General features: G+C 39.5%; 1 protein-coding gene across 3 annotated transcripts; it reads right to left on the bottom strand.

The window, feature by feature from the left end:
* Window positions 1-529: 529 nt before the first annotated feature.
* On the bottom strand, window positions 530-16543 carry SLC38A2 (solute carrier family 38 member 2). Of its 3 annotated transcripts, XM_081928060.1 has the most exons (16): window positions 15988-16527; window positions 14754-14998; window positions 14287-14368; window positions 14022-14137; window positions 10493-10566; window positions 10288-10380; window positions 10017-10098; window positions 8672-8754; window positions 8050-8108; window positions 7724-7894; window positions 6770-6849; window positions 6567-6667; window positions 5817-5941; window positions 4651-4795; window positions 4442-4539; window positions 530-3912 (listed from the first exon to the last, which is right to left on the bottom strand). In XM_081928060.1, the coding sequence occupies exons 2-16, from the start codon at window positions 14870-14872 to the stop codon at window positions 3814-3816; spliced, it is 1527 nt and encodes a 508-aa protein (XP_081784186.1). In that variant the 5' UTR covers window positions 14873-14998; window positions 15988-16527; the 3' UTR covers window positions 530-3813. The 3 variants fall into 3 exon arrangements, with proteins under 3 accessions (XP_081784186.1, XP_081784185.1, XP_081784187.1); XM_081928059.1 differs by having other exon boundaries at window positions 4442-4795; window positions 15988-16543; XM_081928061.1 differs by lacking the exons at window positions 14022-14137; window positions 15988-16527 and having other exon boundaries at window positions 4442-4795.
* Window positions 16544-17770: the final 1227 nt, after the last annotated feature.

Genomic DNA, 17770 nt, shown 5'->3' on the forward strand with positions numbered 1-17770 from the left:
TTGCATGAATCTAGACTTCTTTTTCTGAAAGAACAATCACAGCTTCCATCCCACAAAGCAAACTGCTTTTGAAAGCAAGGGAAGTTTCAGATCAGTGTACAATGTTGTGTGTGGTTCAAAGGGAGGGGAACCCCTCATTGGACTATCACGTCCTTGGAAACACTTTTAGATGCCAGCCCTGGTCTTTAAATGTTCTTGTGTCCTTAGACAATTTGAGGGCACAGGATTTTCATTTGTGGAGCCGTAATTATTTCTCTAGAGACTTCCATCTGATGGCTCTTTCAACTGAATGCATAACAGGAATGAGTCATGGACATAATGCATTAGCCATGAATTGTAACGAAAGCTTATATACATAAACACAAACTCCCAACCTACATTATATACAATATACTTACAATATATACACACACAGTTTATATACAAAGGCTACCCATAAATACTGAAAAATAGGTTTTAACTTCAACAGGTTATTGTTCTATAAATAACATGTTACATTTTATGAATGAAATAACATGGAAGACAGTAATTTAAAAATTAGGTGACAAACAGTGGTTTAATTTAATACTGAAACTGTGAGCTTCGATGAAACCTCTAAAGAGACAGGTTTACAACAGACACTAGAAATCAATATAGCCTAGTGGTACACAGCAAGGTCAGGCAGTAGACCTCTTTAGTTACTGAATGACACTAAACTGCATGATTCACAGTGTACTGTCGAGGTATCTCTGATCCAGCAATGACTCCTTTGAAATGCAACAGTTAGTACAGTCATGTAATTTCTGTTACTTTTGCCACTCTTCCAGCTGTTGAGATGAACCAATGAACTTAGCTTCTTGGTTACAAACGCTCTCAAGGGTGTTTGGAAAAAATGGTCATTTGTTCCCTGTACCATTCTGATATCTTGACGGGAATCCTAGTATTTTTTACAAGAACCACATGAATGCTTAAATTGGAAGAGCTGCCATTTTAACAGAGGCTCATCTTATCAGCTTTCAGAAGTATGCAAAATATGAAAGCCAAGTACCACTAGACTAATTTGCAGGGAAAGAGAGATGTCATTTTCATTATACCATTCACAGATGTATAATGGATTACACCGAAGCCAGTGGTGGTTCTGAGATATAAACCAATAAAAACAGCATCTGACATTATACCAAGCCATTGCTTTGAAAATGATTGATTTTTGAAAACTCAAAGATGGTCTCTGTTTGGGTGTTTTAAGTACAGACCAAAGCAAAGTTTCACATATGGGTGTGGCTGTTGGTTACCTGGTTTCTCTAACAGAAGAGATTATCGGGACTGTTATTCAAGTACAGTTCGTATTGCCCTGCCCAGGACAATGGCTTGAGTTCAAAATGTTAAGCCATTTGTAACTTGTAAAGGGAAAAAAAGTAGACACTTTTCAGTAAGGCAGGTTTCTCTTGATAGTGACCTCCATGGAATCAAGATTGCAGCCTTAGGGGATGGCAGTTGCCATGCAGAAATACAAAACAAAAAGGTTTGCACTGCCAGATTGTGAAAACCTGGGACAGAGTGGCAGTAATCTGCAAACTATTAAAAAAAACTTTTTTTCAAAGAAAAAGGAAAAAAGCCAGTGTTGTTTAGCTAATTGCATGCCACGATTTGACCCTCATAACTCAACTACTGCTTGAAATCAGCTAAATTAGATTTCTAAACTATTATGCCAAATGAACATAGCGGAAAGCAGTCTACTGAGGACTTCTCTGTTAAAACTCTGCCTGTCATATTCTTTCAGACTGTCCTTTCCAGCAGCATCTGTGTCTGTTAAGTGGTGCTGAGTGTGCTCTTATGAAAGTACAATATCTCTTCAGCCTGGGATGGAAATAATGCAGGGAACATGCATAGTAACTAAACACAGTGTATGATCCTTACCTATGCAGGTGTAGTACCGACACACAGATTTATCACCATGGAGTGTTAATAAGAGCAGAGTTATTCTCCCCACTCAGCAAAAGTGCTGCCCAGCGATATACTTGTAGGGCAAGATGGGGAACGAAAAGTCTGTACAGAGTTGAATTTAGGGGGGCACAACTGGTTCAGTTGCACTGGGTGTGAAGCCCTGGCCCCACTGGTCTGTATATGTGTACCATGTTCTTCTTGTATACCTTAACCTAGTTTAGAGGGGCTGGACGGGATATGGTAAGCACATGGAAGAATTTCCATTTCCTGTAATGTCCCCAGTATGCCAAATGCACACAGAGGAAGGGCTCTTTAATGCTCTATGGTGATCTCTTTGCAAACAGGGAAGGATCAAGCACTCAGTGACCACAGAATTACCACCTCCTTTTCAAAGCAAACTACTTAAGGCTCAAACAGCACATGCCTATATCAGAAAAATTGAGATGACAGTGTAGTCCCATCAAGTCTTAATAATAATAATAATAATAATTTTAAAAAGACTGCTGTACAATATCCGTTGCATTAGGAATCCCAGTTGCCTTATGAAGAGAGCTTTTGCCATATACACCAAATCCTGGCGTACTATATGCAATTAGGAATATCACATTGTCAGAGAGGAACAAAAACATAAAATAATTTAAAATCCAACAATGGATGAAAACTGGTTATTGAAAAACATCGTACAGTGTGTGAATACTGTTATACTGCTAGTAAACGATAGTAGGACCTCATTTTTACTTGTTTCAAAAAAACAAAAGCAAAAGCTAAAATGTGTAAAATTGTCGCTGGATCATGTGAACTCCACATTAATGGCAAATGACCAACATGATTTGGTTGGTACCTGCAACTGAATAATAATAATAATAATAGCCCATTTGTTTAATATAATTGCACTATTGAGTACCTCAAGAAGAAAAATGCTTAGGATTGTACTTGCAGTAATTTGCCAAATACTGCTCCTATGCATCCCTCATTAATTTCAAGGGTCTTGTTTGGTTGTAGCACTAATTGGATTGGTTGCTACATTGCTACATATAAATTGTTTTAATACATCATCCATTCTAATGGTATGAAATCTTTTTAAAAACATGACAATTTGAGTAAATAGCTACTTGAAAGGGTGTGGTGGTTTATGTTGGTTGGATTAGAAATATTGCCATGGGGTTGTCTTAACATATTTGTTTGGTTTTAGGTTAGAATAACTAAGTTATGTGTAGAAATCATTAAACAGTTTTGAGTCTTTCAAATTAATCAACCTTTCACATAATAGGTTTCAAAAATAATTTCATATGGCCAAAAATATACTTTTAAGGATATGCCTCTATAGGCAGGCAAAACATGTTGAATTTAGAACTCTGCTTAAACAGTTTTATGGATTTCTTTTTACCCTTATTTGGATCATCAACTTACAAAACATTTTCTTAAAGTCAAAATAGTGCTTTTGAGGTCCATAAAATTTTTGGTACAAAAATAATAGTGTTTTTCTCATTCACTTTCAATGGTTAGCTTACCCTCCTGATGTAAACTAACTTAATTCTCACATCAATTGTTTCCATTAGGCACATTCAAGTAAAACAATAAAATATCCAAGTAACAATGACAAAAGCCAAACATGGCTTGATAAAATTTTACAGAGAGAGCTGTCCATTCTCTGGAATGGAATAAATAGTCACTTCCCTCAGCCAAAGATTCAGGTGGTTTGATGTTAATATCGATTCCCATAGTGCAGAATAGTATCTTTTTAAAAAAAAGTTCACCTATTCTCCATTCAGAAGAACCAGCATCAAAGAATCTGCATTTGGAAAGGAAGCAGAATTGCAAACGTGGGTAAGAAGTTCTGTTTGTTTTTCAGTAGATGGTTTTGTAAGCACTGGAGTCCAAAGCAGATAGCTAATGGCCATTAGAAGAAGCATTGCTGGTCCAATCTAGAATGAGCAAGGTCATACTTCCAGTCATCACAAATATGCCACTGATCAGGAAAAGAAGAGCCTACAAAGACATTATATAAAAAAAATATTGAAGGATTTTGCCAGAAACAAATAGAACCTGATAAAGAAAAGGGCCAATTATGCACACGTAAGGGAACTTGTATACACAGCTGGGGCTCACAGTCTTCTCTCCAGTGCTGCATTTCCCAAAACCAAGACGACAACACTTTAAACACATCTTGCCTTCTCTGTTGTGGGAGATGTAGCTGTGAAAACTTATCAAGGAACTCGGGCTTATTGTACAGTTCCTTTACACACTGATGGTTATTCCCTTTGAATCCGTGATAAAATGTCTGCTGCTAGTTAAGAATTTGATAAGAACTCAAGAACTCCCTTAGTCGTCTTATATTAGCTATACATTTCCAGCAACCTAATTCTCCATAAATACATAAATGTTTCAATGTTGTTCTTTCATGACTAGCATGCTTGATAGTCACTCTGCTCATGCAGCCAAATAGCTCTTGGCGTTTTTCGATTCTACTGATCGAGCTAGACAAGCATGATAATAATGGGCACTTCTCTTTACTCACCCCAATCTTCTGAACAGATTTCATTGGTTCTTTCTTCACTAGCTTAATGTAGAAAGCAGATGGTAGTATAAAAATCAGCATGGCAGCAGCGGAGGCACCTGTGTTAATAAAAATGGTCAACATTTCTATTACAGTATTCTGATTTTTTTTATTTAAAAAAAGCTTTAGAAAATGACAGCAAGAAGAACTGAGAACAACAGAACCCTTACCAATGAATCCAAATATATCTCGAATTGTGGGAACAAAGATCACGAGAATGTTGGTGAATACCAAAAGAGCCATTGTAATTGCAGTATGGCGCCACCAACTAAATTCTTTCCCTGAACACAACAACTGTGTGATGGAGCTGCGGATCTGTAAAATAAATGAAAGTTTATTAAAATCATTTTTTTAAAAAAACAACACCTTAAAGGTACATTCTTCAAACTTTTGGAAATATTTACAACATTGTAACAATGAGTGAGAGGGATAGCCTGTGGGGAAAATCCATTTTGAATTTTTGCTAGCCCTTATAGATAGCCAACGGGACGCGGGTGGCACTGTGGGTTAAACCACAGAGCCTAGGACTTGCCGATCAGAAGGTCGGCGGTTCAAATCCCCGCGACGGGGTGAGCTCCTGTTGCTCGGTTCCTGCTCTTGCCAACCTAACAGTTCGAAAGCACATCAAAGTGCAAGTAGATAAATAGATCCAGCGGGAAGATAAACGGCGTTTCCGTGCGCTGCTCTGGTTTGCCAGAAGCGGCTTAGTCATGCTGGCCACATGACCTGGAAGCTGTACACCGGCTCCCTCGGCCAATAAAGCGAGATGAGCGCCGCAACCCCAGAGTCGGCCACAATTGGACCTAATGCTCAGGGGTCCCTTTACCTTTACCTATAGATAGCCAAAGGTTTCAGGTTGGATCCTAAGGTAAGTTTGAATTAAGAAAATTTGCAGAAGGAAAGTTCACAATTCCCTCCTCCTCTTTCCATCTCAACTTGTTCAAGAGGGCCTTCCAATTTTTTGGAGAGGCTTTGGCAGAAGATTGGTTGGGGGGATGGGGGGGTCACACAGATGGTTGCATAGGGAAAGATAGAGCAGGAAGCTTTTCTTTTGTGAACTTCCCAATGTTAACTTTCCTTGTGATTTAAGCCTTTACTTTTAGGCCGCTTCTCTTTCAAAGTCTACCAGCTTAAAGCTAAAATGCTTCAATTTAATAGCCGTGGGAATAGATCTCTTTGCCTTTCATACACAACAAAAACTGATGCAGAAAGGTGAAATAGCAGGAAATGGATGATTTATTTATTTAAAAAATCACAACTGGAAATTAGCAGTTCTAAATCAGCTTGATTTCCAAATTACTGTTGAAGCTGGGGGGGGGGAACTTAAGTCACTTACTGGGAAAATCACAACTGGCACAGTAAGTGTCACTGCCATCAGGACTGCCAGACGAACAATAAGGAGAAGGACATCAGCTCCCAGGACCTCAGCATAAGTATGAAGCAACTCTGGCTCAACATTTCCTGCAAAGAAAATTGTGTTTTAATAGAATGTTAATTACTGTAGATGGCAAAATATAAATATAACAGGAAAATCCCTGTGCTCTGTTTAAATGCGTATCAAATTGATTCTCAAATGGAGTTTTCCAATTATGCTTCTAAACCCTACTTGTTCTACTTATTTACATGCATTGGTTCTCATATAAAACCAGAGAGCTATGTTTTGCCATCAGTCACATTTCTAAGACCATTCACTCCCCTTACAACATGATCCTAAGCATCTCTACTTGGAAGCAAACCCTCCTGAATCTAATGAGACTTGCTTCTTATTAGCAGTGCATTTCAAACTGCGAGTCTGCACTCCTTTGAATAAATTACTCAGAAATGATATTCAAATAAGTTAACTGGACTTTAGAGAGCTCTCATCTGAGATTACACCCATAGTCGTAAGATGCAAAGTGCACACATGCACTTACAACACTTTTAAAGTCCCACTGGTTTCAATCGGAAACTAGCACATTCCTAGACCTGTCCCACCAAAATTAACGTTAAGGGTGGTTTAATTTGGTTGGTTTGTGTCTGGCCAAAAAGTACACAGAACGTTTAGGTACAAAAAAAAAAAAAGGAAACAGAAACAGAAGTTGCTCACCATAAAATGTCAGGTAGCCGAAGAGAGCAGCCAGAAGATACATGAGGAACATGGCAAAAAATGAAACATTGGAGACTTTCATCATTCTTCTGCGGCTTCGCCTGTTTCAAAGGAACAAAATGTATTACCGATTCTGAAATTATGTGCTTCCATTCCTGTTTCTATAAAATATCTGACGTGTAACATGCGCAAGTTTTACTTACCCTTTCAGTTCTTCATAAATAGGAAGAACAGCCGGATGGCAGACGAAGGAAAATGTTAAGATTGGTACAGCGTAGACAGTCTGAAAAGCACAAAAATAAAAATGCACTTATGAATATTTCTGTAATATTAACTTGTAAGCATATTTCTTCATTAGGTAAAGGCTGCAGTGCTAGTAAGCGCACGTTCCAGGTATTTTGGGTTAAAATTCCCACCCCTGAAAGTTGTCTATACTAGCTAGATCTTATGGAAGTTATAGTCCACAGTAGAGGGGTGGCATCAGACTGGGGAAGGATTCACGAGGGAGCTAGCTTCATTTTTTAAAAAAGTGGGATTTAAACCTAAATCAACATGCGCAAGATTGCACAGAAAGGCTGTAATCCTAACCTCCAGTCCAGACTGCTAGAGGGCACTACGATTGGGTGGGCATCCCTGCCCATTGGCCTCTGCCTGCCTTCACAATAGTCAGTGTAAAACCCCAAACAAATTGTTCTTGGTCTGGAGCAGGACCAGTCATGCATCTTACTTAGAGTACAAGCCTATGCACATTTTCCTGGAAGTAAGCTCCATTGAGTGTGGTGGAGGCCTTTCAACAGCTTCAGAACCCACAATGCATCTATATAGGCAATAGGCTTTTTTTTTTTTGCAGGAAAAAAATTAAAAACACAGGCATTTGCTAAATAGGGATCGGATTGTTCAGATTGTTAAAAGCCAGCAGTGTACTTAAGTTATTGGCAGGCTTGTGCCCAAGACAAAAATGTTCTCCAGCTTACGGTCATATCCTGTTTAACATAAGAACATTTCAAGAAGCACTGAACCTTACCACAAGTACACAGTGCTCTTGTAAGCGAAAAAGGATTTTTCAGCTATCAATGAGGCTTTAAAATAGTCACAATTAAATTTCTAATTAGTGTAGCCGATTATTTTCTCCCACCCCCTCTTATATTAATATTTACCTGTGAGTTGAAGATGAAATATTTTGGTGTGCACTGGTCATCACTGGTTATATTAACTTCTGAGACATGAAAAGGTGCAGCTGTTGACAGATGTTCTAGGGTGGTATTCAGAGTTGCATTAATCAAGTCACTTTCCAATCCACATGGAATTTGAAATTTCTTGCAAATGACCTAACGGAGAATGACAAAGAGTACTGCCCGTTACTTTCACGGGATACATTTGTTCTATAAAATAATGACTGGACATAATTAGAAGTCACTAGCAATCTCACTTGAATGAAATATCCTAAACACTTAAATGTATGCATAGAAAATGTTGCACTTACGACAATAAGGAAGAAGACCATGCACAACAAGGAAAATCCACTGGTGTAACCCAGATAACCTGGAACAGAAAAATGCTTTAAGTTAGTCCTTGTAACACATTTGGGAGATGATACATTCAGTAGCATGGTCTGCACAACTCAAAAGTGCGTTTCCAAGAGAATAGATTTACAGGAATGGATATTATTAATATATTGATTCAATATCACTGAACAACTAGAAAGCACACACCTTTGTTTTAGCCATTATCTGGGATTTCCTATCCATTCTATTATCCCAAATCAACACATCCAATAAGAACACTATTAGATTTAATGTGGTGGTGTCATCCTGCTCCTTCATACTTTCTTACCCCCCCCCAACTTCAATAAAGCTTACAGCCAGGTAAATGGGTATAAAACTGATGCTCAAGTATATTGCCTTCATATTGGCATATATCTGTATTTCATCAACTAGGAGGGCTTCGGAAACTGCTGTGACACTTAGCTCTCCATGCACAATAAAGCCGAGCAGAATGTAGAAGTGGCTTCCATATTACAGGTGCCATGTTAAGCACAAAGAGGACTGCCATTATTTCCCAATTTGTTCACCCTAGTTTCATCTATATCACTTGTGCCTACTTACCTAAATTTTTCAACAATGACAAAGGAAGAATGAGCCACAAGGATACCAATATAACCAAATAATCACCGTTGAGGTACCATTCTCTGTAAGAAAAGAAAGAAATCTTAGTTGAAAAACTGCGTGGTCATCACATCTATAATTTAAAAATATTATCTTGTTATCGCAGTGCAATAGAGAAACACAGGACAGCAGTACTGGTCCAGAGTACCTAATGCAAGTGAGTTCCCGTTAATGGCTATGTTTCTGTAAGGCCCTGTCTTTTGGGAGTACTTTTCTACAGCTGTCAATAGGAAAGACCCTCTTGCGCACAAGTGATTGTGCTATGCTGGGTCACAGCAACTACATTGGATTAAGTACCACAGATATCAATGAGACTGAGCTCCAGTTAACACCTTCAGAAGGACTGGCAGCCTAAACCAAAATATGCTTACTCAGAAGCAAGTCTGAGTCCAGTGAGAGTTTACTTCCTAAGTGGTATGGCACAGGACTCGGAGGGGGGGATATAGGAGGCCTTACACACTCTTTAATGGGATGAAGTTGTACTTGCATGCAAATGGGTATTCAAACATGCCATGGAAGAGCACTGCTATGCCCAGTGGAGAACCCTCTTTATGTGGGCAGAGAAACCACATGGGAAACGGTTATTCCCAAAGAAATTAATAATTGTTATCGTTATAGCTATAGCTATTCAAAAATGCAAGGAGCATAGTTCAGAGAAAGCTATGTGAATCTAAGCACCATTGAGTTTGATGTGGCTTAGCAGTCTGCTTACTATCCAAGGAATACAATGAGGTTTAGGTATTGCAAACTTTCAATGGGTCGCAAGCATTGTCTCCACTAAAATATGGGGGAATCTCACACTCTAATCATGGTATTAGAATTCCTGTAGAAACACAACTCATGTCCCTGAATGCTTGTGCCCAAATATTTACTTCTGATTCAAGAGTAACATCACTGCAGTGATTTAAGATGGGATGATACAGTAAGATTTTGTATGAAGGCAGTGTTAAAAAACTACCATACACATGCTGGCTTCTAAGAACATGTTGGAACTACAGCTTGATTACATTTTCAGAACAAAGAAGTAATTGGACTGGCCATTCAGTGAACACTGATCCTGTTTACATGTCCTGCTATTTTGTCAAACAACAAGGCTTTTTTCTAACCCCTTTCCTATAGGCCGTATCATATGTCAAACAGACCACTCAATAAGTAGGCCAGTATAACTGGAGCTCAACCATGATCTCTTCTTACACGTTTCAACGGAAGACATCAGATAAAATTTCTACAATGCCTATTTCTGTTCCCACTAACAGTTTCTCTGCTGAGCAGTTCGAAGACTTACCCTGTGCTCTCTTTGACGTTCAAAAATGCCTTGATGACCAATGGTAACTCATATTTCACAATGTAGAGGTAGCTGGACATAGCTGCAGGTGAATGATATTGTACATCAATGCATATAGAGAGCATGGCACATAAGAGCCACAGAAACATGTTTCTTGGTGTCGCTTTTAGGTTGCTAATGGAAACATGTTGTGTGACAAGCTCATCTCATCAGAACAAAGGAGAAAACTGTTATAAAGTGTAAAAAGGGACATTTATCTGAAAAACCTCACCTCCAATGTTCTGCATTGTAATAGATCCAGATGCTGCCAGTTTCCCAGCCATGCCAAAGGCCTTCATTCCCAGTTGTTCATATAGCAAAGACCCTACAGCAACAAGAAACAGAGCAGTTACTAGAGTGTAATTTACAGTTACATGTTTTTAATGTATAAAGTGTAGGGAGGTGAATTTCTTAGTCACAAGTAGATGTTAACATACCTCCTTCATTGGCAGTCTTCAAGAGGAGATGAACGGAGTATAAAGAAAATATTGACACGAAGAACAGAAGAATTCTTTAAAAAAACACACACATAAACAAACCACTTTTACTTTGGCTGAAATAATAATCTAAATTGCAACAAGAAAAGGTAACAAAATCAGGCTCAGTTCTGCCAAAGCACTTCCCAGTGATTTCAGCCGGAAAGATTTAAGTACACACTTGACTTCTTAATTGAGACCAGTTTCATTTACAAGTGATAAAATGGTAACTGGCTTTAAAGGTGGTCATATAATTCCTGAAGAAAATATTGAAATAATTCTAAAAATAAATGTAATAAGAACAGTGGTGCTCTTTATAAGAAACTATCCCAACAAGGATTACATATGATCCCATTGACATGCCTCTAAAGGTGGATTACCTGCCTTTAAGCTGGTTCAGACTCATGCTGGGTTAACCACAAGCCCTTTCTATGCAAACAGTTCTCCACATCTGAGATATTGAAAGGGGAAGCAAAATGTTACTTCCCTTTCTTTTCTGTTCATTTTAGTACTTACAAAAATAAATGGAGCTCATGACTCTTAAGTTTAGACAATCAGAAATGGTTATAGTTTTGGGTTTTTTAATCAGAATATTAAACACTGGCATCTCCTGCGCTGGAACTATAATGATAAAATGCCAGCATCTCAATCCAATACTCATGTTGATACAAGCAATGCACATTGTTCAGTTATTGAATTGAACTTCCTTACATAAAATGGATGCAACCCAGCACATGCCTAAATCCCAGCAATCTAAGGAGTAGCACTCCACTAAACTAAATAGACAAACTGATTACAGATTGCCCCCAATTAGACTTGGCTTCATGGCTATGTTAACGTGAATGCCCATTGTTGCAGAGTCATTTACATAAGACAAATAAATTCTACCAATAAGAATTTCATCATTATAATCAACAAAAATACAGCTATCTAGATAAAAATCAAGGTAAACTATATAGGAGATGTTTGAAAATTCAAGTGGAAGCTAATATGCTTGCTTCTGGGATTGTACACTTGAATACCATTAAACATACACACAAAATCTATGCAAAAATATAGATCTATTCTTCATCCAACATGAAATCTACAAAGCAACCGCTCTATAGCAAAAAGACATATTAGTGGGAACTTGTTTTTCCTTTTAAGATGCCACTGATAATTAAATTACATGTTCCAAAGCAAAATGGAGCTATTTAAGACTTTAAACTAATAGCCCAATCAAAGGCAGATTTACTCAGAAGTTCCCCTGTGTTTAAGTGGAGTTGCTCACATGTAGATGTGCATAAAACTAGCAGCACAAGACTTAACATGCTTATTCGGAAGCAAGTCCAACACACACAAACCTACTATGTACATAGGACTCAGCCTTAAAGTACATTTCGGAGAAATTAAGTTTTCCATGGAAAATAAATAAAACTTAAACTTTGTATGATAAAACAACACACTGAATTCAGTATGCACACATACCGAAAGGACAGCTTTGTGTTGGTTACAATGCCATCAGCATAATGCATGCCAGTGGTACACACTGCAGGGCAAAGTGTAATGCAAAGCCCATTTGATTTCAATACGGGGAGATATATAAAATGAGTCAACTGCCATAGACCAAAATGTGCTTCCACTAAAGCTGGTTTTGGTGGCAACAGCAACATTACCAGCATACTGCATTTTGGGTCATCTCTAAATGACTGGCAGTGAGTCATTTTGAAGGACCAGAGAAGACAGAAACGTAAGTTGAAAGACTCTGAATACGCTTAAAGTTCTGCTTAGAAGTAAATATGTTGAGCCACATAAAAAGGAGTTTAAAAATAACATTGCATCCACCTTAAAAACATACAGCATAAGGCACATTTACTGATTTCACGTTACAAAGTTCCCTGCCACTAGCTTCAACATAAGTATGCCCTATAATGCAATCCTATCAAGTCCAATGGGACTTTACACACACATAGGTGTGCATAGGAAGGTGGCCTTAAAGTGCTTTTGAACCTCTCTCTCTGTTGGGAGTGCCTGTGTGAGACAGAAATGCAACTTTAAATGTACTTGCATAGGATTCTTAAATCAATTTCTAATGATGGATGAATCCATCACAAAAATCCCCAAGATATTTCACCTAGAAGTATTCTGTCTGAAGTGTATATTTAGCCCTGCACCTATCATTTTTTACACATAGTTGTACACACTGGGACATAACTTTATAAATATTATTTTAAACTATTCCACCTGGGATGGAGCAATTTCTTTAGTTCCTATTAAGGCTTCATAGTGTAAAAATCAGAAAATTAGATCTCCATATTTTTGCCCCACTAAGACAGACATAGGCAAACTCTGGCCCTCCAGATGTTTGGGACTACAATTCCCACCATCCCTGACCACTGGTCCTGTTAGCCAGGGATCATGGGAAGTGAAGTCCCAAACATCTGGAAGGCCGGAGTTTGCCTATGCCTGCTATAAGAGTTCCACTGTAATAGATGCTACAATGACCATCTCTCACTGGCTTTGCTTTTCCAAGGATACATGTTCTCAATATACACTGCCCTCTACAGGAAACATATACTGTACACAATATGCATGTATTAAATACAGGCAAGCGATCTCCTTGTTTTCCACGCCAGTGAGCACGTAGCTACAAACCTATTTGCCTAGAAATTTATTCTTCAGTTTCTTAATCCCCAAGGACTATGAAATATATACAATTTTTAACCTGAAAGGTGTATTAGTGTGTATCCCAAGGCTGAGGCAAACGGTAATTTAAGGGGGGAAATTGACAAGAAAGTGTAGAGATGAAATAGACAAGCACTTTGTGCTGCTAGGAAGAGAAAAGCTGCAGGATGCTATGGGCCAGGAATCAGGATGGGTAAGTGAGGTTTCACATGAGACGGAGAAGCATGCAATGACATTTAAACCGGAGAAAGCATGCATTTACGAATGGCAGTAATGGGTAATAACCGAAACTGGAATACTTAAAAGCACTGGAAAACAGTACTTAATGCACTGGAAAATGCACATGTAATGTAATTTCTTCCTTAGAATGAATAAAAATATTTCTTTCCCCTTACAACTATTTTTGAAAGATGATAGGACAGGTGAAATCCAGCAAAAAAACCTGTTTTGAGTCCATTTGTTTTAACAGGAGAGATTTAAACATGTGCTTAACTTTCCGGCTGAAATCGTCAACTGAGGCTCTCAAGGATGCTTAATTTTAGCCTGATCTCAAGCATGGTTCACTGAGAAACAAGCTCCACAGAGCTTGTTTCTAAATGGGTAGATGCTTAGGATCCATCCCTGGTCTCAGTGGGATTAAACTGGTTTATGTTCAAATAGTCTGGGAGTTCGAATGTGTGTTCATTCACTTGGCAACTGAGCCCAAGTTTCCTTTCCATGGTTACATTTTAGGCATCGTTACATTTTAAAATGGCAAATGGAAAATATTAGCATGCACAAACATCAACGATATAATGCTGCAATTCTGCTGCATTCAAATACTTACACAAAGAGAGCAATTCCAGTGTTTGCCATGGCATAAGAAAGCCCAAGGATGCCACTGCCCACAATAGCATTGCTCAGATTAAATACTGACATTCCAAAGGAAGTAGTACCTGGACGCTGTGAATAAGAGAAAAGTGTGGTGGAGGTGGTTAATAATTTGTTCAGAAACAATGATTTGCAAATGGCTTTAATTTGCAGGGGGGAGGGGGGAGCCTAGTCTTCACTTATGTACTCAATGCTAAAAAAGATAAATGATGCATGCTTACATATTCCGTTTCATATTTCTTCTTCCCAGGATTAGATTCAAGTAAAAAGTTTTGGTTTTCTGGATCCATGTCTACATAATGGCTGTGAGAGGGGGGAAAGAAGGAAAACAAAGCAACTTAAGTATTATCACTTTTTTTTTAAAAAAAAAAGCAACGTAAAACAACATTGGGGTGGTTGTTTTTTTTATTGTGTAATCCACCAATTTCAAATGGGTTTATTTTAAAATAAGATTTGGTCTGGGAAAGGTTCGGTTTTTGCTGCTGCACATGCAAACTGAGATACTGGCCATTCTTACGACATTTTTTTAAAAAGGTAAATTTGGGGATGAAGGTTGAAATCCACTTCAGAGATTCGTCATTGATCTGAGGAGGACTGTGTATGATTTATTATTATTATTATTATTATTATTATTATTATTATTATTATTATTATTATTATTAAAGCAATGCACAGAAACATCTCTGACCTCTTCATAGCAGCTGGTTTGGTTGGGTAGGGGTAGTTGAAGTCATTGCTGTTGGAACTGTAGCTGCTACTGTCTTCATCAGGAGTAGTGTTGAGTTTGCCCATTTCAGCTTTGGTCATGATGGGATCTAGGATGCCTTTTTTGGGGGTACCGGATTAAAAGCAGGCAAATCAACTATTTGGGATAGTGGCAGCAAGCCTGGGCTCCTCTTGATCTTTTGTCCTTGGCTGCTGGACTTGCCTTGTCTGTGAAGGTAAAAAAAAAAAAAAAGGGGGAAACGTCAATACTGCAGTAGTCCTCCCGAATTGGGTCACGTGAGCAGCCGCTGCCGCCGCTTCTGCTCACCGCGGCTGATTCATAGGCAGCCAGGCGAGTGGAAAAGTACCAGCAGAGATGGGAGGGAGGAGGGAGATGGCGAGGGAAGGAAAAGTACAAGAGAGTAGAACAAAGATAATCTCCAGCTTCGACACGGCAGCCCCCGCCACTGGGGGAGATCTGCGTGGGAAAGGCAAGGGGGTGCACTGCACAAAACACAACACAACACAACACATATCTGCCCAACATTTCGACCTATACATCACTTGTTCTCCACTCTCCCCCCCCCCGCAAGACATTTAAAGCTAGTCGTTTTAATTATAAGGGTTGACTTCTTAAAGGGTAGACTAAACCAGGAGAAAACCCGAAGTTGCAAAGGCTAGTTTCAGGTTCACGAAAATCGACTTGCGTCCAACCAGAAATGACACATTGACACACACAAACCTCTGTACAGGTTTGGGCAGCCAGCCAACTCCACCCCATCGGAACGGAAAATGATGCAACCCCGTCGGGCGATTGTCACATTCCCTTTCAGTACATTAACCACCCTGCCTTGCTCGTTATCCTTTCCTTGGCCATTCCCTCCTATTTCTTTCTTCCACTCTTCCTAATAATAATAATAATAATAATAATGAGGGGTCCCTGCATTTTTAAAATGGAAAAAATGCAAATCAGTCACAAGACTGCACCAGCAGCGCCTGTTTTCTACTGGGTCTTCCCCATCTCAAGCTCTCCAAAGGTGCAGCAACGCTGGCTGGGCTATTTTTTTTATTATTTAACACCCAATCTTACGTAAAGGAACGATTTGGGGTTTTTTGCTGTTGCCATGCCTTCGCTACCACAGCAGCAAACCAGCCCCCTCCCCATGACCACAGATCCCCCCCACCAACCCCCTGAAACAGCCCAAGATTTTTTTTACCTCGATCAGTGAAGCTGGGGGGCAAAACCTTGGATGTTCCGGAGCTCCTTTCCACCCCACAAAAAATTAAAATTCAAAAGAATTCTGAGATCTCCGCGATTCAATTCGCTTCTTCGACGGAAGCAAAAACGACGACAAAAACCCTCAGATATTAACAATTAAAAGGCCCAGTAAGAAATATACATATGTATATATATATATATATATATATATACACAAATTAAAATATCAGCAATAGGTTTTGTTTTAAATTGTTTCGTAAAAAAAAGCCGGTATAAAATAATAATTTATGGTTCTTTTATTAAATAAAACAAGAAGAATCGCGACGAAAATTCTGGAGGCGGAGAGTGAGGTATGCGGCTTGGACGCTTGGCGAGGTGGTTGGTTTTTTGTGTTTTTCTCTATTGTGATCCGCCGAGCAGCAGGCGCAGCATCAGCTCTCGCGGAACGTCGCGCTCAGGTCTGGGGAATGTCTGGCGATGCCTCCGCTTTTGAGGGCGGAATGCGGCGACGTCAGAGAAGGGGGAGCGGCTGAAGGACAGGGCGCGGCTTCCCCTCGACAACGTGCAGCCGCTTCTTTGTATACCAACACGGAGCTCCGTCGCTCCGCCCCGGGAGCTCTTCCGACTCCGCCCTACGAGGCCGCTCCGGGGACGCTGTTTAACCCTCGGGAGGAGCCGACGCTTTCCCGCACAAGAAGCGGATCACGAGGCTGTTACTTAGCAGCCGGGCGAAACTTGACGCCGGCGATTCTTCGAAATGATGGAGGCTTCAAATTACAATGAGGGCAGGGCTTTGCTTTGGGATCCTAAGTTTTTTTCCCCTTGGTCCCGTGGGTGCCTTCCGCCTCAGTTTCCCCATCGGCAAAACCAGAACAACACAGTGTCGTTTGCAGTGCCGGATTTATGTACAGTGGTACCTCGGGTTACATACGCTTCAGGTTACATACGCTTCTGGTTACAGACTACGCTAACCCAGAAATAGTTGCTTCAGGTTAAGAACTTTGCTTCAGGATGAGAACAGAAATTGTGCTCCAGCAGCGCGGCGGCAGCAGGAGGCCCCATTAGCTAAAGTGGTGCTTCAGGTTAAGAACGGACCTCCGGAACGAATTAAGTACTTAACCCGAGGTACCACTGTATAAGCTAAACAAGCTATTCAAGTTGTTGAAACCTTTCATTCCAAATCTGCTAAACAGAGCCAGACAGAGGAGGGTGACAGGTGGGTGTCCTGCTGCCCCCAACATAAATCAAACCAAATTGTAAATTATACTAAATTGTACAGAACACCCTCTGGACACGGTAATGTTTTCTGAAATTTCACCACAGCTTACTAATCTAATTTTTGGTCCATCAGCTGCTGATTTCATAGATAAATGTAACATCAGTGAATTGTCACATGTAGTTCTTTTTTCCCTGGGGGTACACAGGGGTGCACATACTCCTAAACATTTTGTGAAATTATATTTGGCCTCATTGAGGGGCAGTATTTCAATATGAGTAGGAACATTTTTAACTTTTTTAAAGGAAAAAAAAAGCACTGATCATATGTATACAACCACAGCATCTCCTAAGTCTTGAGATGTTGCCAAAACTGATTGATAAAGCCTATGGTTTTAAAATGTTTAGATGAGATGAGGTATGAGCGAAAATGGTGCCAAAAGGAAGACTTCCACCGTGGGAACACTGCATCTGAAGATTTTGTGTGACTCGAAAAAACCAAAACAAAACATTTCCAACCTTATTTAACTCATGTTTTCTTGTACCACCAAGGCTGCTAAAACTTT

This window comes from Podarcis melisellensis (assembly GCF_964234715.1).
Source record: "Podarcis melisellensis genome assembly, chromosome: 10".
Lineage (NCBI taxonomy): Eukaryota > Metazoa > Chordata > Lepidosauria > Squamata > Lacertidae > Podarcis > Podarcis melisellensis.

Bases quoted from the DNA above. Each gene is read 5' to 3' on its own strand.
- SLC38A2 (XM_081928059.1), bottom strand. From the start codon at position 14,872: ATGACCAAAGCTGAAATGGGCAAACTCAACACTACTCCTGATGAAGAC. The intron at 8,755-10,016 runs GTAAGTCTTCGA...CTTTTCTTACAG, and splicing joins AACGTCAAAGAGAGCACAGG to AGAATGGTACCTCAACGGTG. The intron at 3,913-4,441 runs GTGAGTAAAGAG...ATGTCTTTGTAG, and splicing joins AATCTGTTCAGAAGATTGGG to GCTCTTCTTTTCCTGATCAG.